This window comes from Ahaetulla prasina, chromosome 1, assembly GCF_028640845.1.
Source record: "Ahaetulla prasina isolate Xishuangbanna chromosome 1, ASM2864084v1, whole genome shotgun sequence".
NCBI classification, from domain to species: domain Eukaryota; kingdom Metazoa; phylum Chordata; class Lepidosauria; order Squamata; family Colubridae; genus Ahaetulla; species Ahaetulla prasina.
Window position 1 is genome coordinate 4920513 of NC_080539.1, and position 27623 is coordinate 4948135.

At 45.0% G+C, this 27623-nt stretch overlaps 1 protein-coding gene across 4 annotated transcripts in view; it reads left to right on the forward strand.

Annotated features, from left to right (window-relative positions):
* Positions 1-27623, forward strand: part of ULK2 (unc-51 like autophagy activating kinase 2) — a 159957-nt gene that overhangs the window by 39583 nt on the left and 92751 nt on the right. For 2 of the 4 annotated variants that reach the window (XM_058164032.1, XM_058164034.1), the window contains exons 4-10: positions 5302-5334; positions 12933-12969; positions 17763-17936; positions 21194-21270; positions 23681-23782; positions 26592-26650; positions 26943-27025. In XM_058164032.1, the coding sequence (XP_058020015.1) occupies positions 5302-5334; positions 12933-12969; positions 17763-17936; positions 21194-21270; positions 23681-23782; positions 26592-26650; positions 26943-27025 (565 nt within the window). Of the gene's footprint in view, positions 1-5301; positions 5335-12932; positions 12970-13003; positions 13279-17762; positions 17937-21193; positions 21271-23680; positions 23783-26591; positions 26651-26942; positions 27026-27623 lie in introns of those variants that run through there. The other 2 variants (XM_058164033.1, XM_058164035.1) reach the window with 2 other exon arrangements.

The following is a 27623-nucleotide window of genomic DNA, read 5'->3' on the forward strand; positions in this document are numbered from 1 at the left end:
CCAAACGTTTGAATTTTGATCACACGACCGACCACAGGGACGCTGCATACATGTGGGGGAAAAAAATGCTCATAAGTCAGTTTTTTTAAAGTGCCGTTCTAACTTCGAACAGTCACTAAATGAATGGGTTGTAGGTCGAGAACTACCTGTATTAAAACCATCATTCTGGAACAGCCTGGCCAAAGATAAGAACAATGGTCCGGAAATCTGCAAGGCACTCAGCGAAGCATTTGGCAAAAAGCAAATAGCATCTTTTTCTGCCAATAAATTCAGAATCCATTCTGCACACTGGATTAAATAGTCATAGAATGGATCCCACTGGATCCAAAGCGTCCACGAATGAGACCTAAAACAAGACAAGAGAATGGCGGGCTAGGGAACGTCAAATTTTTTCAACTTCCAATTACCAAACATTAGGGGTTGCTCAGTTGTAAATGATTGTAAATGCACTTTAATTTAGATGTGCTTGGTATTATGTCTTCTACTCCAACCCCCTGCCCAGGCAGGAAACCCTACACCATTTCAGTCAGATGGTTATCCAACATTTTCTTAAAAATTTCCAGTGTTGGAGCATTTACAACTTCTGCAGGCAAGTTGTTCCACTGATTAATTGTTCTAACTGTCAGGAAATTTCTCCTTAGTTCTAAGTTGCTTCTCTCCTTGATTAGTTTCCACCCATTGCTTCTTGTTCTACCCTCAGGTGCTTTGGAGAATAGTTTGACTCCCTCTTCTTTGGGGCAGCCCCTGAGATATTGGAACACTGCTATCATGTCTCCCCTAGTCCTTCTTTTCATTAAACTAGGCATACCGAGTTCCTGCAACCGTTCTTCATATGTTTTAGCCTCCAGTCCCCTAATCATCTTTGTTGCTCTTCTCTGCACTCTTTCTAGAGTCTCAACATCTTTTTTACATCTTGGTGACCAAAACTGAATGCAATATTCCAAGTGTGGCCTTACCAAGGCTTTATAAAGTGGTATGAATACTTCACATGATCTTGATTCTATCCCTCTGTTTATGCAGCCCAGAACTGTGTTGGCTTTTTTGGCAGCTGCTGCACACGGCTGGCTCATATCTAAATGGCTGTCCACTAGGACTCCAAGATCCCTCTCACAGTTACTACTATTGAGCAAGGTACCACATATACGGTACCTGTGCATTTTAATTTTTCTGCCTAAATGTAGAACCTCACTTTTTTCACTGTTGAATTTCATTTTGTTAGATAGCGTCCAATGTTCAAGTCTGTATCTTGAGCCTATCTTCTTGAGCCTACCGTAACTATATTAACTTTCGAACGTTTATTTTTTTTTTCTTTGGGCGGGCCCAGTTGGGAAAAGAAAACTCAGGGCCATACAGTTAATCCTCGGTTTAATGACCACAACTGAGTAAGTCAAGGACTACCTATATGGGTTGGAAACAAGCGGAAGTGGCCTTCATCCTGCAGTGGATAAACAATGGCTTCAAACAATGATGATGAAATTCAGAATAGGATGTGTGAGGGCTGTGTGAAGTTCAAGGGCTGTGTTTGCAAAGCGAGGACTATAACTCAGTGACAAAGGATGTGTGTTTCAATGCAAACAATCTCCCGGGGAGGGGGGGTTTCCAGCTAAACTAAGAGTTGTGCCATTACTTACTGGGGGAGCCCCATTTGCCAGTGGGAGAGCTGAAGGCCATTCCAGCAGCTTTCCTGGGGCTGTTTACTTTTTATCAATGAGTAACTGGGAGACAGGTGATAGTACATAACAGCCGCATGACATCTCAAGGCCCTCCTCCCCCCGCCTGGGTTTTGATCCCTTACTCCAAAGCAGGGGTCTCCAACCTCGGCAAATTTAAGCCTGGTGGACTTCAACTCCCAGAATTCCCCAGCCAGCTTTGCTGGCTGGGGGATTCTGGGAGTTGAAGTCCACCAGGCTTAAAGTGTTTTTTTTTTTTGTCATAATAGTATACACAAACAAATGTCATAGATAAAACAGCATATCTTGAAGAATATATATATATATATAATTAAAATTATGTATCAACTTTATTAATTGGATATAATGAAGGGAACAATAGGACAGGAACGGTAGGCACTTTTGTGCTCTTATGCACGCCCCTTATAGTCCTCTCAGGAATGGGGTGAGGTCAATAGTAGACAGTTTTCGGTTGAAGATTTTGGGATTTTGAATAGAGACCATGGAGTCAGGTAATGAGTTCCAAGTATTAACAACTCTGTTACAGAAGTCATATTTTCTGCAATCAAGTTTGAAGCGGTTGACATTTAGCTTGAATCTATTTTTTGCTCTTGTAATATTGCGATTGAAGCTAAAGTAGTCTTTTATAGGAAGGATATTGCAATAGATGATTTTGTGTGTTAAACACAGGTCATGTCGAAGTCGACGGAGTTGTAAGTTTTCTAATCCCAGGATTTCAAGTCTGTCGGTATAAGGTATTTTGTTGTTTTCGGAGGAGTGAAGAACTCTTCTAGTGAAATATTTCTGGACTCGTTCTATTGTATTTATGTCAGAGATGTGGTATGGGTTCCAGACGGATGAGCTGTATTCAAGAATAGGTCTGGCAAATGTTTTGTATGCTCTAGTTAGTAGTGTAGAGTTTTTTGAAAAGAAGCTGCGTAAAATTAGGTTTACAACTCTTAGGGCCTTTTTTGCTATGTAGTTGCAGTGGGCTTTGGCATTAAGGTCATTTGATATGAGAACTCCAAGATCTTTGACAGGGTGGGGGTCATCAGTTAGGTAATGTCCATCAAGTTTGTACTTGATGTTGGGGTTCTTTTTTCCAATATGTAAGACTGAGCATTTGCTGGTTGAGATTTGGAGTTGCCAAGTTTTAGACCAATCCGAAATTAAGGTGGGGTCTTCTTGAAGGGTAGAAGTATTATTAGTGGTATTAAATAGTTTGCACACAAACTATATATATATATAGGTTGCCAAGGTTGGAGACCCCTGCTCCAAAATTAATACGGGAAGTCCTCGACTTAACAACCATGCGTTTCGTGGCCTATTTGAAGTTAACCACCGCACAGAAAAATGGGACGGGTCCGTTTTTTCACACTTAACGACCGTCACAAGCATCCTTGTGGTCAGTGCTGCTGCAGATCTAAGCACCCCACGGCCCGGATCCAGCCCAGAGGCCTTGAGTTTGACACCCCTGCTATAGACGAAACTTCCTCTGCCTTAAGGAAATGTCTATTTTTTTTTTTTTTTTGCAAAAGTGGCAAATATTTGTAGCTCAGGTATAGGATGAAGGTGAAGGTTCCTTCTCCGAGCTTGTGGGTTTGGTTTCCAAACCTTTCGCTACCAGTCTAGGTAACATCTTCAGCGGAGTTGAGGGGATGTCAGTCCTGGTGTTCTGCTGATAAGGACTTCGGGTGTGGGTGTGTCTTTTGACCCTCACTTGGCACACCCATATCTGAAGCCCTTATAGAACAGAACACCGACACGAACATCCCCTACACTCCGCTGAAGATGTTACCTAGCCTGGTAGAGAAACGTTTGGAAACAAACCCACAAGTTCGGAGAACAAACCTTCACCCCTTCAATTTCTTTTCTGGGGGGGGGGGGACATTTCTGCAAAAAAATGCCTGAAACGGGTTGGCTACTTGTGTCTCCAGCTGGCTTAAACACCACATTTGTTCTTTGAAAATGCACTTTTAACGTTTTGCTCCGTTGATTTCCTTATGGGCAGGTTCTTTGAAAAACGGTTCAGACACTCATCCTTTTAAATCAGGGGTCCCCAAACTCACTGGTTGCAGCCCACTACCCGAATCACCAGGGACGCGGTGGCTCACGTGGCTAAGACGCTGAGCTTATCGATCGAAAGCCTCTTGTGGCTCAACAGGCTAATGCAATCTGTTATTAACACAGCTGCCTGCAATTACAATTACTGCAGGTTCGAGTCCCACCAGGCCCAAGGTTGACTCAGCCTTCCATCCTTTATAAGGTAGGTAAAATGAGGACCCAGATTGTTGGAGGGGGGGGCAATATAAGTTGACTTTGTATATAATATACAAATGGATGAGACTATTGCCTTACACAATGTAAGCAGCCCTGAGTCTTCAGAGAAGGGCGGGATATAAATTCAAAAGAAAAGAAAAAAGAAAAGAAAAGAAAAGAAAGGTTGGCAGTTCGGCGGTTCGAATCCCTAGTGTCGCGTTACGGGGTGAGCTCCCGTGACTTGTCCCAGCTTCTGCCAACCTAGCAGTTCGAAAGCATGTAAAAAATGCAAGTAGAAAAAATAGGGACCATCTTTGGTGGGAAGGGAACAGCGTTCCGTGTGCCTTTGGCTTTGAGTCATGCTGGCCACATGACCATGGAGGCGTCTTCAGACAGCGCTGGCTCTTTGGCTTTGAAACAGAGATGAGCACTGCCCCCTAGAGTCGGGAACGACTAGCACGTATGTGCGAGGGGAACCTTTACCTTTATCAAATCAATAAATCAATAGAAAGAGAGAAAAAGAAAAGCAAGTCAGAAAAATCAACAAAAAGGAGAAGTCATCTAGCCATCATCTCTTGCCCGCTTCAATACTTTAATTGCTGTGCTTTTTTTGACTTGCCTCCCATATTCCTCTCTTGGATCTTTATCTCTATCTACTTCTTGGCTGTTCAATCTAGATATTTCTCCCACCTCTACCCTCTTCCGCTACCTAGCTTCCAACTTCTTAAAGCAGCTATGTCTTTTCCTGGAATTGCATAAATGCTCACTATAATTGTAGCACAGTCCCGGGAAGGAAAAATGAATTTGGGTTACGGACTTGCAAAAAATTGGTATGAAATCACTTTCAGTTACTCCAAAGCACCATAGATCCAAAGAAACTGCACAATCCTGCCAGATGTAAAATTATATAGCGATAGCACTTAGTTTTATATACCACTTTACAGCCTCTCTAAGCAGTTTACAAGAGTCAGCCTCTTGCCCCCAACAATCTGGGTCCTCATTTTACCAACTTTGGAAGGATGGAAAGCTGAGTCAACCTTAAGCAGGTCAGGATCGAACCCCAGACTGTGGGCACTGTGCCGCCACTGCTCTATATCCAATTATAATTGTTTCATTGGTGGTTTGTAATGTAAAATCCACATCCATGTCTGTCTATGCTTGTCTATTTTTAAAGCTTTATTTGAAAGCTGAGCATTGTGCCAATTTGAAAATCAAAATTGATAACTCCTAACAATACATTTCTGTTTTTGTGGTCAACGCCGTAAATATCTCTCAATATCGATCCATGGCAGGTGGGTGAAAAGAAATTATTTATTATAAGAAAGCTTCCATTATTCTTTAATGAGATGTTTCTTTTTTTTCTTTCTTTCAGGAAATGCCCAACTCTGTCTTTCTCGTAATGGAGGTGTGTATATTTATGATTTGAATTTCTTTGTGGCTAAATTTGAGTTATTTTTCCTTTTGTCATCCTAAAGTCTCCCCAGCCTCCCCCAAACCAGTTAAGGATCCCCTGAATTGTTCTAAAATTAGTAGATATGTACACTACCAAAGAAAACCCACCCCAAACTATTTTTGATCCACAGGTTTTGGGTTCCAATGCATGCTGCTATGTGTTTTATGCTATCATATACATGGGTTAATATTTGATGTTCTATATTTATAGAAGTAATTATTTAAAATCCTTTCTCTTTTTTTTTTCATTCATTCACCCATACATTGCCCTGCAAAACCTCGGACAGCCAAGGAAATGTGTTACCAATAAAAGAATATTCAGGGTTGAATTGTGGGGTCCTGGGTCCTCTCTGAATTTGGTTGTTTTCTTGCAGGCATTTCATGACCCAGCTAGGTAGCGTCATCAGTGTTAGAAGGAAGTGGGGTTTGCTCTCTGCTTATATAGAGATGGCTTGCCCTGTCAGTGTTGGTGGGAGTATTCTTGATGGTTCTTTGATTAGGGTATTGTATATTGTTTGTTTGTCTGAGTTGGCGGTTCCTTGATTAAGGGTATTGTTTACAATAAATTGTCAGGGTTCCGAGTAATACATCCGTAGCAGAGAGAACTCCGAGGCAGGAAAATTCCTCAAAGAACATTTTATTTGGATATATCATCTTGGCACAAAGCCGGTGAAAGCCGACTCTAAAGTTCCCGCGGTCTTGACCTTATTAAAAGTCAAAGTTTGCCACTTTCCCAAAACAATCAGTCACATTATCCAATCAGCATACAGCAGGGGTGAAATGCTCCCGGTTCGACCCAGTCAGCCGATCCGGTAGCGATGGTGGCGGGTGGTTTGGAGAACCGGTAGCAAAAATCCCTTTCCCCCCCACTCATGCCCACCCAATCACTCAGTCACCCGCTTTCTTCCTCGTTTGCCGCTTCTTTTTAAAAAATGCTTTTAAAAGGTAAAAAAAGAGGCTCCGACGATCCCAGCTGAGCTGCCTGATGAGCCTTTTTCTTTTTACTTTTAAAAGTATTTTTTTACAACCTATTCACCGAATAGGTTGTAAAAAAGGCTTTTAAAAGTAAAAAAAAAAAAGATTGCATGTCACAGCTGATCACCCCTCCATGCGCTGTTTTACTTACCCCATGCCTCTTTTTGGCGTGCCCTGTGTGCGCACGCATCTTGCATTTGGTGCGTGGTGCGCAAAGCGTGTGCACAGCCAGTAAACCGGTTCAAATTTCACCATACGGTACTGTTGCCAAGTGACCTCGGTCTCCTCCTTCTGAACACCTGCTGGAATGTCCTTGGCTCCCAAGGGAAAGCAGTCTTTATTTTGGCTACAGCACCCCAGCTATCTCTACTCCCCCCCCCCCCAACAATCCACAACTCCAGTGTGCGCCCACACTGAAGCAGAGAAAGAAAAGGGCCTCAGCTTGGCCATCTCAGGGCTGACGTTGTTCACTTGGAGCAAAAACACCTCCTCCAGCACTCAAAATAGGACCGCGGTGTGGCTCAGGCTGTAAGAAGCCTGTTATTAAAGCACAGCTGCCTGCAATTACTGCAGGTTCTAGTCCCCCCAGGCCCAAGGTTGACTCAGCCTTCCATCCTTTATAAGGTAGGTAAAATGAGGACCCAGATTGTTGGGGGGGGGCAATAAGTTGACTTTGTAAATATACAAATAGAATGAGATTATTGCCTTACACACTGTAAGCCGCCCTGAGTCTTCGGAGAAGGGCGGGATATAAATGTAAATAAATAAAAAAAATACCCAGAGAAGCAAAAATGACCACCAAGATTAACGCTAGACCAACAATCAGCCCTTAAACAACACCTCGGTTAAGGAAATGCCAACTCAAACAAACAGACGTTTCATAACCCGACTAGGTAACGTTATCAGGACTAGAAGGGGAGTGGGGTTAGCTCTCTGTTTACCATGTTTTTTTTTAGACTGTAAAACGCACCTGACTAGAAGACGCACCTAAATGTAGAAGAGGAAATCTACCCAAAAAAAAAACGTTTTTGGCCTCTGCGGGCCCTTTTTTCCGGCCTTTTCCAGCCTTTTTTCAGCCCATTTTCAAAGCTTTTTTCTGCCCATTTACTAGATTTGGGGGGGGGGCATTTTTGAGGCTTTTTTCAGCCTATTTTTGAGGGGGGGTTTTGGCCGATTTTCAAGGCTTTTTTTTGACCTGTTGAGGCTTTTTTTCAGGCCATTTTTCAAAAAAAAAAAAAAAAAAGTAGCCAAAAAAGAAAGCCTCAAAAACAGGCTGAAAAAAGCCTTGAAAATGGACTGAAAAAAGCCTCAAAAATGAGCTGAAAAAAGCCTCAAAAATGGGCCAAAAAAAGCCTCAAAAACGGGCTGAAAAAAGCCTCAAAACAGGCTGAAAATAGCCTCAAAAACGGACTGAAAAAAGCCTCAAAACAGGCAGAAAATAGCCTCAAAAACGGACTGAAAAAAGCCTCAAAACAGGCGGAAAAAAGCCAAAAAAAATTGCCTGAAAAAAGGCCCCAAAAATGGGGTGTGCAGAGGCAAAAAAGGGCAGGAGGGTGGGCGGAGCTTCAGCAATATTCAGTCTATAAGACACACAGACATTTTCACCCCCTTTTGGGAGACAAAAAAAGTGTGTCTTATAGTCCGAAAAATACGGTATATACAAGTGGCTCGCGTGTCAGGGCAACACCCCAATCAAGGAACTATCAACTCAGATAAGCAAGCTCACAGTAAACCTCAGTAAACCTAATCAAGAATATACCCACCGACACCAACAAGTCAAAAACAGAGAGCAAACCCCACTTCCTCCTCCTAGCACTGATGATATTACTTAGCTGGGTGATGAAACGTCTCCAAGAGAGAGAGAGAGAGAAAAAAAATCCCAGCTCAGAGAGCATCAAGGACCCCACAGAAGAAATGTGTGCCTGTGAATTAAAGGGGAAGGGGATAGCGGGTCATGCCAGAATTTAGATAAAAGATAAAATATAACCTGGACTGTCATTTTTCTTATGTACACAATGGCACACATTAAAATGAAATTCTGATGCCTGCTCTCAAATGAAAATCTACATATAATGAGTTTGTGTGTGTGTGTGTGTAGGAAATAAGAGGTGGGGGTCCAGGTTAAAAATAGCCCAGGAAAGAAAATCAACCTTTCATCGTGCTGCTCCTGTTTTTTTAAAAGTCTGCACAGGTGGAATGGTTAAATCCCAGCCCTTGGAAAAGATTGCTCTTTTTTAAGCTTGTCATCGGTATCGCCCAATTGAGCTGGTGCAGTGCGGTGCATTGCAAAATTGTGCATATAAAGGTGACAGTTGCGGGCTTTCAAATGCACCAGGCAAAAGGAAGGAAGGCATTGGGTTTGTTTCGGGGTGTGGATGTTAGCTAGTTTTGTGGGGCGGGGGAGAGTAACGACTAAACGATACCGAATATTTTTCCAGAATTATTTCCACTATCTCTAATTATTCCAGGCTTAGAAATCCTCATCAATGGGCTTGAGCCAATTAGCTCGAATCCACACCTAAAATAAACCTTACACCTTATTTTTTTGGTGGCTTATTGTTTAACCTGCTTTTCTGTCTTTTCTTTTCTTTTCTTTTTTTCTTTCTCCTTTACAAGGAGGAACACTTTTTAAGTCCCATCAATTCACCAAGAGATAAATATAGTTTTTGTGTGTGGCTCAGTTACATCCCCCCCACCCCCGATCCATAACCCAACTTTCTGGTAACTAAAAGCTAGGCTGCTGGTTTCTCTCTAGTATTAACCATCCGGTACTCGGCGAGTTCCGTTAAATAAAAGCATCAAAATATTTATAATTCTCTCCACCCTGTATCTGCAGTGGGTGTGAATAATCGTGCAAAAAAAAAAGAAAAAATGCATGCAGCGTTTCCATTGGCAAACGCTTCTATTTTTTGCCTGGATTGTGAAATCGTCAAATGTGGGATGTAACACTGCAGTCCCATTGCCTGGAGAAGCAGCCGGGCGTGTCCTTTTCCGTCAACCCCAAAACGCGAGGGTCCCGTTTGTCTTTTTTTTTTTTAAATTCCCAGAGTCTCTGGTCATTTTTGGGGGGTTCTGTCTGGGATTAGAAACACGATTTAGGTTACACGTTAATGCAGCGTGCAGTGCCAGGGACAAGCAGAAGATTCCCCCTTAATTCATTCTGAAAATAAAATCAAGATAAAAGAGTTTTAGGCAAGTAAGGAAACCAGTCTGGGTGCTTTGAAGTTCTTTTCTGAAATGGTATAAGGCGGTGTTGGCGAACTTTTTCGGCGCAGCGTGCCAAAATGGGAGCGTGCGTGTGCAAGCGGGGGGAAGCACCGGAAACAGGAAGAGCAGCTCCCTGGTACGCGTACACATGCCGGGAAGCTGAGCTTCCGGCACACGCCAGTCACCTGGTTTTCCGGGTTTTGGTGCACATCCATGTGTGAAGACCAGCTGGCTGGTGCGCATGTGCGTGCTGGAACCCAGAAGAGCAACAGGCGACAGCTGGCGTGCCCGGAGAGATGGCACTGCATGCCACTTCCGGCACACATGCCATAGGTTCGCCATCACGGGTATACGGTTTCCTGCCTGAGCAGGGGTTGGATTTGAAGACCTCCAAGGTCCCTTCCCACTCTCTTATTTGATTCGATTTGATTCGATCCTTCTATTCCTATTCTTCTATTTTACTCTGTTCTTCTATTCTATTCCATTCCATTCCATTCTATCCCCTATTCTATTCTATTCTGTTCCATTCCATTCCATTCCATTCCATTCCATATTTTCTTTTCTATTCCATTCCATTCCATTCTATTCTATTCCATTCCATATTTTCTTCTATTCTGTTCCATTCCATTATATTCCATTCCATATTTTCTATTCTATTCCATTCCATTCCATTCTATTCTATTCTATTCCATTCCATTCCATATTTTCTATTCCATTCCATTCCATTCTATCCCCTATTCTATTCTATTCTGTTCCATTCCATTCCATTCCATTCCATATTTTCTTTTCTATTCCATTCCATTCCATTCTATTCTATTCCATTCCATATTTTCTTCTATTCTATTCCATTCCATTCCATTCTATTCTGTTCCATTCCATTCTATTCCATTCCATATTTTCTTTTCTATTCTATTCTATTCCATTCCATTCCATATTTTCTATTCTATTCCATTCCATTCTATTCTATTCTATTCTATTCCATTCCATTTTTTTTTAATTTGCATTTATATCCCGCCCTTCTCCGAAGACTCAGGGCGGCTTACACTACGTCAAGCAATTTTCTATTCTATTCCATCCCCTATTCTATTGTATTCTATTCTATTCCATTCCATTCCATTCCATTCCATTCCATTCCATTTTTTCTATTCTATTCTATTCCATCCCCTATTCTATTCTATTCTATTCTATTCTATTATTCTACTGTACTGTACTGTACTGTATTATACTATACTACCATGTTTCTCAGAAAATAAGACCGAGTTTTATTTTCTTTTAGACTTGAAAGTAAGCACTTGGGCTCATTTTAAAGGCAGTCTTACTTTTTTTAGAATAGAATAGAATAGAATTTTTTATTGGCCAAGTGTGATTGGACACACAAGGAATTAGTCTTGGTGCAGATGCTCTCAGTGTACATAAAAGAAAAGATACCTTCATCAAGGTACAACATTTACAACACAAATGATGGCCAATATATCAATATAACAATATAAATCATAAGGATTGCCAGCAACAAAGTTACAGTCATAAGTGGAAAGAGATGGGTGATGGGAACGATGAGAAGATTAATAGTGCAGATTTAGTAAATAATGTTATTTACTATTTATTTATTTATTTATTATTTAGTAAATAATATTATTTAGTAAAATATTTAGTAAATAATATTAGTAAATTAAGGTGCAGCAAGCCAGACTCGGGGAGCTGGACGTGCCATGGACACACCGTCGCCTCCATTCCAAACCTTCAGCATTCAGAATGCAGGCTTTTTGGCAAACGGGAGGCAAATAGGGAGGGGGGGGTTTCCTTCCTGCCATCCTTCCTTCAGTCTGTGCTGAGCTTGAGGTACGGGTGGTAGGCAGGAAAATGCCCCCCCCCTCCCCATTTTCCTCCCGTTCGCCAAAAAAGCCTCCCGCGAGCCTCCCCAAAAGAGGGGGGAAAACAAGGAAGCTGGCCGCGGAGCTGCTGGCTTCGGGGAGGCGGCCCAACAAGCAGAACTGCTGCACCCCAAAAGAGAAGGGCAAAAACGGTATTTGTGCTGCCCCAAGAGGCCAGTGAGCTGCAGCCGGACAGTTACCACCATCACTCGTGCTGGCCACGCCCATACCCCCCTCCGGCTTATTTTTGAAGTAGGGGTAATATTAGGCCCACCCACCCCAAAAAAATTAAGGCTGGGCTTATTATTGGGTGCATCCTGTTTTCGGAGAAACATGGTATACTATACTAATACTAATTACTATCCTATCCTCTACTCTACTCCTCTACTCTACTCTACTCTACTCTACTCTACTCTACTCTATTCCTCTACTCTACTCTACTCTCCTCTACTCTCCTCTCCTCAACTCAACTCAACTCAACTCAACTCAACTCAACTCAACTTAACTTAATTGGATTTTTATACCGCCCTTCTCCCGAAGGACTCAGGGCGGTTTACAGCCAGGTAAAATAGAACAAGAATAAATACAAGATAAAAATCATATTTAAAAAAACTTATTAAATTGGCCCAAATTAAAATATCACTAAAACAATAAAACCCCAATTTAAAAACTAAAATCCTACGCCAGTCCTGTGCAAATAAATAGATATGTCTTAAGCTCGCAGCGAAAGGTTCGAAGGTCAGGAAGTTGGCGGAGTCCTGGGGGAAGTTCATTCCAGAGGGTGGGAGCCCCCACAGAGAAGGCCCTTCCTCTGGGGGTCGCCAGCCGACATTGCCTGGCGGACGGCACCCCGAGGAGTCCCTCTCTGTGAGAACACACGGGTCGGTGGGAGGCAGTCGGTGGCAGTAGGCGGTACTCGGTGGTGGGGTTCAAATAATTTAATAACCGGTTCTGTGCCCTAATGACCTGCTTGGTGGGTGTGACCAGGGGGTGTGACAGGCAGCACTTGGTCTCCTGCACCCCCCTGGGAGAGAAAATGGGCCGCAGGGGGGGCACACTGCACCTCCCCCTTTTCCCCCATTTGGGCCAAGTAGGCCTCCCTGCACTTACCTGGGAGCCAAAATGGGGTCTGGGGGGGGCTCCTGGGAGGGGAGGGGCCAGCCAGCAATTTAACTACCGGTTCTCCCAAACTGGCTGAATCGCATCACTGACTATTACTCTACCCTATTCTACTCTACTCTACTCTACTCTACTCTACTCTACTCTGAACCAGTAGGTGTATATTTTATTTTGATTTTTCTTTTTAATCACATTTTGCAACCACCCATCTCCCTCACAGAAGGACTCTGGCCACTGTACAGTAAAATATTAAAACATAAAAACAGTGTATAACATTTAAAATTTATGGGATGTGCAGAGGGGTTTTAGATCAAATAGATGGAGCACATAGCCTTCATCCCTTCTGACATTGGTCCGTCCTTCCTCTTCTCTTTCACAGTATTGCAACGGTGGAGACCTAGCAGATTACTTGCAAGGTAACAATTTCCTGATCTTTACCTGCAATAATGGTCAAGTGTCAGGGGAAATTTCCTGACAGAACAATTCATCAGTGGAACGACTTGCCTCCAGAAGTTGTGGGTTCTCATGGTTTTTAAAAAAGGGATTGGACAACCAAAAAAGGGATTGGTACAAGGTTTCCTGCCTGAGTAGGGGGTTGGACTAGAACAGCAGTCAACAACCGGTGGTCCACAAGAAAATTTTGATGGTCCGTGGAGAAATCTTTGTATTTTTGCCAGTGCACCTTGGTGGAGGAGCTGCTCCGGGATGACCACCGGGCCAGTCCTGTGAGTGTGACTACTACAACTCTGGAATATGGGACCAGCTGTGGCAGGGCTGGAAATCTCTGCCCTGGGGTGGCATGTGCAACTTTGCAGGTGGTGCAATATGCCAAAAGGAGCGCATCCCTCTCCGTCCGGAATGAACGAGAGAGGAAAACAAGGGGTGAAAAAATCTGCCTCCCAGCAATTTGCCTCCTTACAGCAAACCGCCTGCTCACCTTCACCACAGCCTCATTTAGCACAAGCAGCTGATTAGCAGTTGGATCGGCCTCCCAGAATACCGCCGATCTGCTATTCGAGGCTGTGGGGATCACTACCGCCTGTCGCCTCTGCGCGCCCCATTTTTGGCCTCTGCACATCCTGTTTTCAGCTCGAACGGTGGCGGCGGCAATCCCCACCACCTGGAATGGGCAAAAAATGGGGTGGGGGGCGGAGGCCAAAAACGGGGCGCACAGAGGCTGAAAATGGGGCATAAGGAGGCAGCGATGGGTGGCGGCAATCCCCGCATCCTGGAACAGCTGTAGGTGGTATTCTGGGAGGCCAACCCAACCGCCAATCAGCTGCTCGCTGCTGGTTGCTGCAAGGAGGCAAATTGCTGGGAGGCAGAGGCTGATTTTTTTTTTCTTCCTCCCCAAAAGCTAGGTGCGTCTTATAATCTGGAGCATCTTCTAGTGCGAAAAATACGGTAAAATTTTGGGCTCAATTATGGCCGTAAGTTGAGGGCTACCCTGTTTCCCCCCCCCCCCCCCCCAAAAAAATAAGACCTCCCCTGATAATAAGCCCAGTCGGGCCTTTAGGCACAAGGCAATAAGGCCAAGCGCTTATTTCAGGGTTCAAAAAAAATATAAGACAAGTTCTTCTTTTCGGGGAAACACAGTACCGGTAATTGGGCCTGATAGATAGCTGCCCTTGTTTTGATTTCCGGAGACCTGGTTCCAGACATTTGCTGTATTTTTTTTTACTGGCATTTATATCCCGCCCTTCTCCGAAGACTCAGGGCGGCTTACACTGTGTCAAGCAATAGTCTTCATCCATTTGTATATTATATACAAAGTCAACTTTTATTGCCCCTAACAATCTGGGTCCTCATTTTACCTACCTTATAAAGGATGGAAGGCTGAGTCAACCTTGGGCCTGGTGGGACTTGAACCTGCAGTAATTGCAAGCAGCTGCTGTTAATAACAGACTGTCTTACCAGTCTGAGCCACAGAGGCCCCTGTATGATCTGGAGCAGGAGGGATCATACTTTTGGAAGGGAGTCATTTTTTTTTCCCCTCCAGAGGAATTGGAGACTAAGGAGAAATACTTTTTAAAGGTCCAGTGATCTGTAAAATTCCAGGTAGCTATTTTGGGAGTTTGAGCACCATTGCACAGCTGTTGCGGGAAGGTGCGAGTGATGTTTCGTGCCCTTCAGAAAGTCAGTGTGGCCTTCTGGGACATTGAGAAGCAGGGTGTCGGGCTACAAAATTTCTGCCTTAATACAGGTCGTCCTCGACTTAAGACCCACCTTTGAGCCCAACCTTTCTGGCCGCTAAGGGAAACATTTGTTAAGTGCATCTTGCCCCCATTTTGCGACCTTTCGAGTTGTTAACGGAATCGCTGCCGTCGCGAAGTTAGTCACACGGTCGTTAAAAGCGAAACTGGCTTTTTTTGTTCGACTTGGCTTCGTCGCAAAAAAGGGACAGCGCATGATCCTGAGACGTTAGCAAAGGGTCGTAAATATGAGCCAGTTGCCAAAACTTCTGACCGTTTTTGTCACGTGGCCGTTAGGGATGCTGCAGAGGTGGTAACTGTGAAAATCGGTCACGTTCCCTTTTTTTTTACAGTGCTGTCGTAACTTTGAAATGGACACTAAACGAACTTTTTTTTTTTTTACTTAATTCAAGGTAGGTGCCACTTCAGGTAGTCCTCGACTTATGAGCTCAGTTGGGAATCAGAATTTCAATTGCTAAAGCAAGGCAGTTTTGTGATCAGAGCTGCCCCAGTCCGATCCCTTAGAGCAGGGGTCTGCAAAGTTGGCTCTTTTAAGACTTTATTTTATTTTATTTTGTCACAACAGTATATACAATCATCAACATAAACAATAACCCATCATGAGAGAAAAAGTATATATAAGTAAAAGTATACGTAAAAGTATGCATATAATACTATAATGAAGGGAACAATAGGACAGGAACGGTAGGGACTTTTGTGCTCTTATGCACGCCCCTTATAGTCCTCTTAGGAATGGGGTGAGGTCAATAGTAGAAAGTTTTTGGTTGAAGATTTTGGGATTTTGAGTAGAGACTATGGAGTCAGGTAATGAGTTCCAAGCATTAACAACTCTGTTGCAGAAGTCATATTTTCTGCAATCAAGTTTGAAGCGGTTGACATTAAGTTTGAATCTATTGTTTGCTCTTTTATTATTGCGATTGAAGCTGAAGTAGTCTTTTACAGGAAGGATATTGCAATAGATGATTCTGTCTGTTAAACACAGATCATGTCGGAGTCGGCGGAGTTCTAAGTTTTCTAATCCCAGGATTTCAAGCCTGGTGGTATAAGGTATTTTGTTGTTTTCAGAGGAGCGAAGAACTCTTCTAGTAAAATATTTCTGGACGCGTTCAATAGTGTTAATGTCAGAGATGTGGTATGGGTTCCAGACAGATGAGCTGTATTCAAGAATAGGTCTGGCAAATGTTTTGTATGCTCTGGTTAGTAGTGTAGAGTTTTTGGAAAAGAAGCTGCGTAAAATTAGGTTTACAACTCTTAGAGCTTTTTTTGCTATGTAGTTGCAGTGGGCTTTGGCATTTAGGTCATTTGATATGAAAACTCCAAGGTCTTTGACAGGGTGGGGGTCGTCAGTAAGGTAATGTCCATCAAGCTTGTACTTGATGTTAGGGTATTATATTAGGGTATTATATTAGGGTATTGATATTAGCCAGCAAAGCTGGCTGAGGAACTCTGAGAGTTGAAGTCCACAAGTCTTAAAAGAGCCAAGTTTACAGACCCCTGCCTTAGGAAAGAAACGAAAAGCCTTCGACTCCCATTTGGTTAAAGCAAAAGGTGTGTTTTTTTTTATTAAGGATGTTGGTTGCAGTAAATTCAAGCCAGCTCTGAGATACAAAAAATCAGCCCATTCCGACCTCCCCATAAGCAGTCTGTTTCCAGCCTCGTCAAGATGTTTTTGTCAACTCTGAGATATTTGGGGGGGGGGTAAAACTGGTTGACTGATGATTGATTGATTGAACTACAGTGATTCACTTGACACCGGTGGCAAGAAAGGTGGTAACAAGGGGCAAAACTCCCTTAACAAATGTCTCGCTGGACAACAGAAATTTTGTGGCTCAATTGGGCTGGGAAGTGGCTCAACAGGCTAATGCAGTCTGTTATTAACACACAGCTGCCTGCAATTACAATTACTGCAGGCTCGAGTCCCATCAGGCCCAAGGTTGACTCAGCCTTCCATCCTTTATAAGGAAGGTAAAATGAGGACCCAGATTGTTGGGGGCAATAAGTTGACTTTGTATATAATATACAAATAGAATGAAGACTATTGCTAACATAGTGTAAGCCGCCCTGAGTCTTTGGAGAAGGGCGGGATATAAATTCAAATAATAAAAAAAATAAAATAATAAAAAATTGTAGTCGTAAGCAATACTTACCTGTATTGCTCTATAAAATCTGTTGCTCTCCAGAGATACAGGATTCGACTCCCATTTTCGTTGTCCCTTGGCTGTTATTCAGTACAGAAGTCAAAGTCCATCACATGAGCCAGATATACCTGTCTGGGCTTCATTCAAAGTCTAGACGTCTTTGGCTGTGGCTGCCTGATAAACTCTGTGTTTTAAGGCGTTGTCAGGCGATAAAGACCAGGTCCACATACAAAGGTTCAGTGAAGCTGATTTATTATTAAAATTCTCTCCGCAGAAATCTCAACTAAAGGTGGAGAAGCCAAACTCAATGGAGAAGCCAAATTCACTTAACAACCCGCCTTACTGATTTAACAGTGATTGACTTAACGGTGTGGAGGGAAGGCCCTTAAATGGGGCAAATCTCATTTTGCAACTGTCTTGCTTAGCAACATAAATTTTGGGATCAGTTACGTTCAGAAGTCGAAAACAATGATCAAGGAGAATCCAGCCAGAGTGCAATCTTTTGAAATGCTTGTATTTAGAGCTGGGGTCCCCAATCTGTGGGCTATGTCCCGACTACCAGGCCACAGGCTAATTGCCACGGGGCCACGTGAGTGACTGGCCGGTGCACAATCCTCCATGCGCGCGCACAACCCCACTCACACAAGCCTCATCGCAGGCACTCACGGCCCCGCTTATGTGAGGCTTCATCACAAGCGCTTGCAGTCATACTCGCACAAGTCTCGCTGCGAACAACGGCACTTACGCACACATGCGCTTGCCCCCCCCCCCTGCAAAAAATCACCCCCCTCCCCTCCTGGAAATTCTGAAGGCGTTAAAGAAATAATTTCCACCCTATTTCCGCCCCTTCTCTCCCAGCCAAAGGAACGCTCAGCGAGGATACCATCCGGGTCTTCCTGCAGCAGATTGCGGCTGCCATGCGCGTTCTCCATGGCAAAGGCATCATCCACAGGGACCTGAAGCCGCAGAACATCCTGCTGTCGTACGCCAGTCGCAGGAAGTCGAACATCAGCGGCATCCGCGTCAAGATAGGCAAGTCGGCACCGACTCCCTGTGGAATGAGGGGGCTCCTCCTCAAAAATTACTTTGAAAAGCCGCAGTGGGCTTGTCAGACTTGCCAGCACTTAAATCTCTATAAACAGAAATGATCCTTGGCTCCATTTGTTGAGGAAGGTATAATTTTATTAGAAGTCACAAGTATTGCAGTAATGCATAGCCAGAACTGGATCATCCCTAAGTTCAACTTTTCCCTTCCATAACTGCCTCCCATTGCTGACCCACTGTCACCAATCGGGTTCAAGCAAGTTGTTTTCAGGACAGTCGTTTCAAGCTACCTGCTTTATTTTCCCTGCCGTGTGACCTTGAAGCAGTGTCTCAGGGAGATACAGCAGTTATTTTCGCTTTCCCCCAAGCATTCTCACCCTCCCCTTCCACATCCATTTGCACTACTCAGGTGACCCTGAGGACACAGGTAAACCTCCAAGTGGCCTCAATGACTCTCTAAAAAGATGCAAATGACCAGCTGTCTGCAAGGAGTATAAAATCCTTCCATTCCCCACCATCAAGTCAGAGCTGAAGAAGCTTCTGGGATGAGAAATGAAACGTCTTCAAAGAAAACCAAGGAAGTCCAGTTGCCTCTGGAACAACTTAACAACTTGCCACGCGTCATGGGACAATTCAACAAATACAAAAGTTAAATTAATTTTGACGGAACCGTAGCCAACAATGATAAAATCAATCCCGAAATACAAGGCTTGCAATAATTTCGACGAAAACGTGGTCATCAATAATAAAAGTAACAATGAAATGATTCATGCAGCGTTGAATTGTCCCATGGCAAGTTGGCTGTGTTGAGTTAGCTTCAGTGACTTGTCTTAGACACACACACACCCGGTCTCTGGATCCTTGTGAAATCACACAAGACATCCTTGCTCTCACAGAACCAATAGGCATCCAAAAAAATTATGCAAGCATTTTTGCACAATTTTGTGAAGCCCCACAAGAGCAGGGTACTCTCGCATGACTTCCAGAGGGGAGAGGTTCGGAAAAGCCCGGCGTGGACAGGGTGTGACGTGCTAACAGAGCCAAGATAGTCATTTTCTTAACTTGTTGTTGTGGCCCGTCAGCAGCCAGCAGAGCTGGCAGCCGATTTGGATAGTGAGGAGGTTGGGGAGGAACTTGGGCCAGTCCTGGAGTCTGGGGAAGGCTCTGACGAGGGCTCTACGTCAGAGGCAGAGAGAGGGCCAGGGCCATAGGACAGGTATCAGCTGCCTTCGGAGTCAGACATCAGTGAGGCAGACGAACAGCTGGAGCCTGTTCCCAGTGTGCGCATGCACAGAGTTACCAAACAAAAGGAACAACTAAAGAACAAGGGTCGACTCGGGAGTAAGGCCACAGGTGGATGATGAAGGGCCCCTCCCAAGAGGGAATAAAAGAGGAGCGAAAGGGGAGTGGAGCTTGCAAGAGACAATTAGTCCGCTTGCCAAGTTTTGAAGACATTGGCCTGGCAGCTCTCTAAGCTAGATAAGGTCTGTGGCTGTAAATTCTGCCTTCAAAGACTTTGCTGAAGGTGAATGAGAGGAATTCACTGTTTGTTTAATAAAAGGGGTTCTGTCAGGACCACGATTCTGCTTCGTGCTTTTTGGGGAAGCCGAAGTCTGAACCCTTGTGACCTGACAAGCCTCCAAGGTTGGCCATCTTTGCGTTAAAGGCTAGCTCTGATTGACTACAGTCTGCAATTTGCACAGTTGGGCAAAGATTCCCCACGGTTTAGAATGAATGTTTCGCCTCGAGACAGATTTGAACAAGGCAGGCTCTTGTTCGCGTTCTTGAACTGCTTCCATCGATCATACGCACAGTTCATAGCCGGCTGAGAATCACCTCTAGTGATTCCACACACTCTCTCAGCGCACCGGCTTGGGAGATGCTGGACGGAGTCATTAAGTGAAGAAGTCCTGGTATTACGGCATTTACTCCCATCCAAACCAAAATGTCCTTTCCTTACTTGAAAGGGTTTTATTTAAAAAGTTGTCATAATGTAAAATGCAGATGAAAATGGAGACGTTCAGAAAATAAGGAAGGGAAGAGAGGTATAGATGCAGGAGAAAAGAAAAAGGGGAAAAAAACAAACAAACCAGGACCGACTTCCTGGTTTTTTTCAGTAAAGTACAAAATATAATTTCAACCTCAACTTTTACCTCACCAACTTAACAAATGCCAGCTGTTTCTATAACTATATTAATCAGTAAAACCCACCATCAAAGAGTTCGGGTTTCTTTCTGTCCCAAACACAAAGTCCAGAAATGGTTTCCATACGAAGCTGGATATACCAAATGTTATTTCCTGACCTACTGGGAGTTGTGTGGGAGTCAAAGCCACAGATCTCCGGAGGTCCCAGAATGGGAAAGATTGGGCCACATTATGCCTCCCTAGGTCCTCTTGCTTGGGCGAGGGGGTTGGACTAGAACAGGGGTCTCCAACCTTAGCAGCTGTAAGACTTGTGGACTTCAACTCCCAGAATTCCTCAGTCAGCAAAGCAAAGCTGGCTGAGGAATTATGGGAGGACATCCACAAGTCTTAAAGTTGCCACAGTTGGAGACCCCTGGACTAGAAGACCTCCAAGATCCCTTTCCAACTTGTTGTGACTCGTCCTCCGTCCTCTCCTCAGCCGGGCCCCTCCCGTCTCTAACCGGGTCTTTTATCAGATTCCGAGTCTGATAATGAAGATGAACGGCCTGTCATGCCTCCAGCCCCCCGCCCTGGCCCCATGCCCGGAGAGGATGCCAGGAGTGAACGAACAAGCCCGATAAACCTCACTCATATGGCGTGTGTTCCTTTGACTCAGCCGTCAGAGGAAGGCAGCCAGGTGCTGGAATTACTGCCAGCAGATCCAGCTGAAGACAATTCAGGGTGGGAGGACCCTCGCTTCCGGAGATCTGAGAGGCGACGCCAGCAGAAGGAGGGGTGGGGCAGGCCTGGATAAATGCTGAGTCATGGAGCCACACCCCACAGCCTATATAAAGGACCTGCTTTTGGCATTCCAACCTTGAGTCAAGCAAAGTCTTATCTCGTTTGCTGATATCGGACCCTAATGCTGAAGTCACAACTTGGACTCCTGCCTGTCCTGATAAACCTTGAAGGCACTCGGCAAGCTGCAGAGGCTTCGTTGCCAAGTTTGTTAGGGACTTCCTTGACTCGTTCGTCGGAGTGGGGGGGGGTGGGACACGACACAACTCTTTTCTTCCGTTGACAGAAGTTTAGAGCTCAACTATGGTCTGTTTTCCTTCAAGCAGCTGACTTTGGGTTTGCCCGTTATCTCCAGAGCAACATGATGGCGGCCACTCTTTGCGGCTCCCCGATGTATATGGTGAGTGAAGTCTTTTCTTGGTTTTCTTTGGCTGTAAAGTAGAGCTTTGCAGCCAGTAATTTTCAGTTAACAGCAGTTTCAGCTGCGCGTAGGTCCGTCACGGCGAACCTTACGGCGCGCGTCCCACAGCTGGCACACAGCGCTCTCTCTCTCTGTGGCGCGCAAGCCATCGCCTCAGTTCAGCTCTGCCGCAAATGCACGCATGTGTTGTGCCTCGTCCTCTCCTCAGCCGGGCCCCTCCCATCTCCACCCGGGCCTGTTATCAGACTCTGAGTCTGATAATGAAGATGAACGGCCTGTCATGCCTCCAGCCCCCCGGCCCTGGCCCCATGCCCGGAGGGGATGCCAGGAGTGAACGAACAAGCCCGATAAAACTCAGTCCTACAGCGTGTGTTCCTTTGGCTCAGCCTTCAGAGCAGGAAGCCAGCCAGGTGGTGGAATTACCCGGGCCTACTCCCTCTGACCCCTCCCTTTCCCAGACGCTGACAGCAGATCCAGCTGAAGACAATTCAGCATGGGAGAACCCTCGCTTCCGGAGATCTGAGAGGCGACGCCAGCAGAAGGAGGGGTGGGGCAGGCCTGGATAAATGCTGAGTCATGGAGCCACACCCCACAGCCTATATAAAGGACCTGCTTTTGGCATTCCAACCTTGAGTCAAGCAAAGTCTTATCGAGTTTGCTGATACCAGACTCTATCGCTGAAGTCACAACTTGGACTCCTGCCTGCCCTGATAAACCTCGAAGGATTTTGACCAGCTGCAGAAACTTCGTTGCCACGTTTGATACGGACTTCCTAGACCTGGTCGTCGGAGGCGGAGTGCCTCCCTCCAGCCAGCTGGTCGTCGGGTCTCTGCCACGCATGTGCAGGCGGGTGGGGTGCATGCATGGGCACGCACACGCTAGGCGTGTGCAGGAAGCCGCGCGCACATACGTGGGGTAGGGTGCACGCAGGGGGCCATGGGCAGAGTGCATGTGTGGCATCCACACGAGCATTACGTTTTGGGTGTTCGGACGCGCACATGCGCATGCTTTGGGCACTCAGCCCGGAAAAGGTTCGCCATCATGGCATAGGTCATTGGTAATTTTCATTCCCTCCTGAACGATGGCTGTAGACTGGGCGCAGAGAAATGAAGATGAGATCCACTGGCTTATGAAAAGCCAGCTAGAGATCTCATAGCAAAGGTGAGATTTGAAGTTAAGTGGTTCAAAATACAGGCTTTTATGTGTTTCTCTTCTAGTGGGAACATTTAGTTATTTTTTATTTATTTATCCTGGATATAAACTGTTTCAACTCCTACCCTCAAAACGACGCTATAGAGCACTGCACACCTAGACACAACTAGACACAAGAACAGTTTTTCCCCGAAGGCCATCACTCTGCTAAACAAATAATTCCCTCAACACTGTCAGACTATTTACTGAATCTGCACTACTATTAATCTTCTCATAGTTCCCATCACCAATCTCTTTCCACTTATGACTGTATGACTATAACTTGTTGCTGGCAATCCTTATGATTTATATTGATATATTGACCATCAATTGTGTTGTAAATGTTGTACCTTGATGAAGGTATCTTTTCTTTTATGTACACTGAGAGCATCTGCACCAAGACAAATTCCTTGTGTGTCCAGTCACACTTGGGCAATAAAAAACTCTATTCTATTCTATTCTATTCTATTCTATTCTATTCTATTCTATTCTATTCTATTCTATTCTATTCTATTCTGAACGTATCTTTTCTTTTATGTACACTGAGAGCATCTGCACCAAGACAAATTCCTTGTGTGTCCAATCACACTTGGCCAATAAAATTCTATTCTATTTTATTCTATTTTAAATTGTTTTATTACTTTGTATGTAACTCAAGCTAGTGAACATGCATAATACTCCTTCCTCCTACTATTTCCCCCCCCCCCAAACAACCCTGTAAGGTAGGCTGGGTTGAGAGAGAGAGAGAGAGGTACTGGCCAAAGTCACCCAGCTGGCTTTCATAACTAAGGCCGAACTAGAATTCACCATCTCCAGGTGATGAGCCACAAATCACCCAGCTGGGTTTCATGCCTAAAACGAGACTAGAACTCACCATCTCCCGGTGATTGGCTCAAAGATATTCAGCCGGCTTTCATACCTAAGGTAGAGCTAGAACTCACAGGTCCTCTCTTGAGGGAAGGGTGATAGAACGGCTTCCCTCTATCCCCACCTGGGTGAAAACTAGATAAGGTTGCTGGGAAAGGGGTGGATGAGCAGGAGGAGGGGGATGCAAAGTGGGTTGTTTTGTTAAGATTGTGGGAAGTGTAATATTTCCCTCCCTGCCATGCATTAGCTTGCACATCTGTCCCCTGATTGCTGTTCTCTCCCACAGCTGCCAACCCCCTTCTGCTACTCAAATCTCCTTTTTATTTTCCAGGCACCGGAAGTGATCATGTCCCAACACTACGATGCTAAAGCCGATCTGTGGAGTATAGGCACGGTCATCTACCAGTGCCTGGTTGGGAAGCCACCCTTCCAGGTAGGCGCAGAGAATAGGAGAACACTAAAGGAGAATATTTATGGGTCAGGGTTGAAATGAGAGGGTCCTTGGGGCTCTGTGAGCTTGGCGGTTTTCTTGCATACGTTTCATGACCCAACTAGGTAACACCCTCAGCACTAGTAGGGAGCGGGGTTTGTGGAGTAAAGAAGCAGAAAGTGGGGGGGGGAGGAAGAAGAGAAAGGAGGGGATAGAAGAAGGACTGTGGGGATCTTGGGGCGCTCTGAGCTTAGCGGTTTTCTTGCAGACGTTTCATAATAATAATAATAATAATAATATTTTTATTTATAGACCGCCCTTCTCCCGAAAGACTCAGGGCAGTGTACAGCCACAAGTAAAATACAGAAAGAAAACAACAATACAAAACTAAAAACACCCTTAAAAAACCTATTTAATTTGGCTACTTATAGATAAAAAATAATCCCACTAAAATTTACTAAAAAAATTTAAAACCCATAAATCAATTTAATAATATAAAATTTAAGCGAGTCCAGGAAGACGAAATAAGTAGGTTTTGAGTTCGCGGCGGAAGGTCCTAAGGTCAGGTATTTGTCGGAGTCCAGGGGGAAGCTCGTTCCATAGGGTAGGAGCCCCTACAGAGAAGGCCCTCCCCCTGGGGGCCGCCAGCCGACATTGCTTGGCTGACGGCACCCTGAGGAGCCCCTCTCTGTGAGAGCGCACCGGTCTTGGGAGATAGACGTTGGCAGTAGACGGTCCCGTAGGTATCCCGGTCCTAAGCCATGGAGCGCTTTAAAGGTGGTAACTAACACCTGACCCTGCTAGGTCACATCATCAGTGCTAGAAGTGAATGAGGTTTACTGTCTTTTCACATATGCTAATGGTTTGCTCTGCTAGTGTTGGTGAGGTTTCCTTGCTGGTTCCTTGGTTAAACTGTTGATGGGTAGGTGGGTGGATGATTCTGGATGCTCTCTGAACAGTAGATTTCTCGGAGACGTTTCATGACTCAGCTAGATAACATTATCAGTGCTAGGAGGGACTGGGGTTTGCTCTGTTTTCATATATCCTGATGGTTTGCTCTGTTAATGTCGGTTGGGTTTCCGTGGTGGTTCCGTGGTTAGACTGTTGTGGATGGATGGATGGTTGGTTCTTGGTGCTCTCTGAGCTTGGTGGTTTTCTAGCAGACATTTCATGACCCAACTAGGTTACATCATCAGGTTTAGAAGGGAGTGGGGTTTTTTTTTTCCTCTTTTCATATATATTATTGGTTTGCTGTGTCAGTGTCAGTGGGTGTCCTTGGTGGTTCCTCCATTAGATTGTTGTGGGAGGTGGATGGATGGATGGATGGATGGATGGATGGATGGATGGATGATGATGATAATAATAATAATAATAATAATAATAATAATAATAATAATAATAATAATAATAATGATGTTTTAATTTGTATACCGCCCTTCTCCCGAAGGACTCAGGGCGGTGAACAGGCAAATAAAATACAAGCAGAAACATACACCATAATTAAAACAACCCTTAAAAAACTGATTCAAATTTGCCAAAAAATTTAAAATAACATTACACCCCATAAAATTACAGAAATTTAAAACCCATCAAAGTTCAATTAAAATTTAAATTTAAAATTTAAAATCAGGCCAGTCCAGCCATATGAAATAAATAGGTTTTAAGTTCGCGGCGAAGGTCCTAAGGTCAAGGTAGTTGTCGAAGCCCGAGGGGAAGCTCGTTCCACAGGGTCGGAGCCCCCACAGAGAAGGCCCTCCCCCTGGGGGCCGCCAGTCGACACTGTTTGGCTGACGGCACTCTGAGGAGTCTCTCTCTGTGGGAACGTACCGGACGCTGGGAGATAGAGGCCGGCAGTAGACGGTCCCGTAAGTAGCCCGGTCCTAAGCCATGGAGCGCTTTAAAGGTGGTAACCAATACCTTGAAGCGCACTCGGGGGAAAAAAGGTAGCCAGTGCAGTCTGCGCAGGATAGGTGTTACGTGGGAGCTCCGAACCGCTCCCTCAATAACCCGCGCAGCCGCATTCTGGACTAGCTGAAGTCTCCGGGTGCTCTTCAAGGGGAGCCCCATGTAGAGAGCATTGCAGTAGTCCAGACGATGGATGGATGGATGGATGGTGGGATCTTCGTTCTTTCTGAACTTGGTTGTTTTCTTGCAGGCGTTTCATTACCCAACTAAGTAACATCATCAGTGCTAGTAGGGAGTAAGGAGTGAGGTTTGCTCGAGCAGCTTGCCCTGACACGGACTTCCATTTGCTGCCTCCTTGGTTCCGGGACACTGCTCATTCTCCTCCTAAGCCAGGGGCCTTCAACCTTAAACGCTCAAAAGAGCCATTTGGGCCCGTTTCCCACAGAAAAGAAAACACTGGGAGCCACAAAACCTGGGTGGGCGTGGCCAACTCGACGTCACTCACTTCCGCAAGTCACATGACGCACCCCCTAGCCACGCCTACCCAGCCGAGAACCTGGTTGTTAAAAAAAACACCGGGAATCACAAAACTTCTCCATCCCCCGCTGTCCTTCAGGCTAGGCGAGGACTGACTGGGAGGGGAGGGTGAGGGGCGGAGCCCAGCCAGTGGTAGGATCACCTGACAGGGAGCCACAGCGGAGGGCCCAAAGAGGCCGCGTGCTGCTCTGGAGCCGCAGGTCGCTGACACCCGTCCTAAACTTTCTAAAATAAAACACTGTGCTTTGCTAATCCTGTTGCGCAACACCGGAACCAAAGAAACTGCCGTCTGGCTTTGGGTGTTGGGTGAAGCCAACCTCAGAACGCCCTACGTAATCTTAAATTAATCCCTTTTTTTGTTTTTTTGCAGGCGAATAGTCCTCAGGATCTGCGAATGTTTTACGAGAAGAACAGAAACCTCATCCCGAGGTAAGGTTGACCTCAATTGTGGCAACCGATTTCAATGTCCTAGCTTGCTCCCTGCCCCCCTCAGCCTGGGTCCTCTAGGTCAGGGGTCTCCAACCTTGGTCCCTTTAAGACTTGTGGACTTTGCTGGCTGAGGAACTCTGGGAGTTGAAGTCCACAAGTCTTAAAGGGACCAAGGTTGGAGACCCCTGGTCTAGGTAGCTGCAAGATGGCACGGTATTCCAACCCATCTGGATGGCTTCGAACCTCAGGAGGAGCTGCCACCCTAATTTTTTTTTTTTGGCTTTGCTTTTAGCATCCCCAGGGAAACGTCAGCTTACTTGTCTGATTTGCTTCTGAACTTGCTTCAGCGAAACCAGAAAGACAGAATGGACTTTGGTGAGTAAAAGATCCGGGATGCTTTTAAAAAAGCCTTTCCTGCCCCTTTCCTTTCTTTTAGTTTCCTCTCCTTTCCTTTCCTTTCCTTTCCTCTCCTCCCCCTCTCCTTTCCTTTCCTCTCCTCTCCTCTCCTTTCTTCTTCCTTTCCTTTCCTTTCCTTTCCTCCCCCTTTTCTTTCCTTTCCTTTCCATTCCTCCCCCTTTCTTCTCCTCTCCTCTCCTCTACCTTTCCTTTCCTTTCCTTTTTTCTTCCTTTTCAGTAGGGAACTGATCCCCTGTGTCTGATCTGATTTGAAATCAAAGCAATGATCCGTTCACATGAACAGAGCGGTGTGACTTTTACAAGAAGCTCAAATTGATTGATTGTGGAAGTTTTGTTGGTTGCAGGAAAGGTCAACTTGAGCTGGCCAGCATCTGAGACGGCCTTTCCTGTTTCCTTTGCTAGGTTATTATTTGTATTTGTATTTATTAGTTTGTCAAACATGTACAAGATAGGAAATATAAATATAAACATGGAGACGAACGAAAGAAATGAATACAAACAAATGGGGGCAGTAGGACAGGGAGGGTAGGCACGCTGTTGGGCTTATGCACTCCCC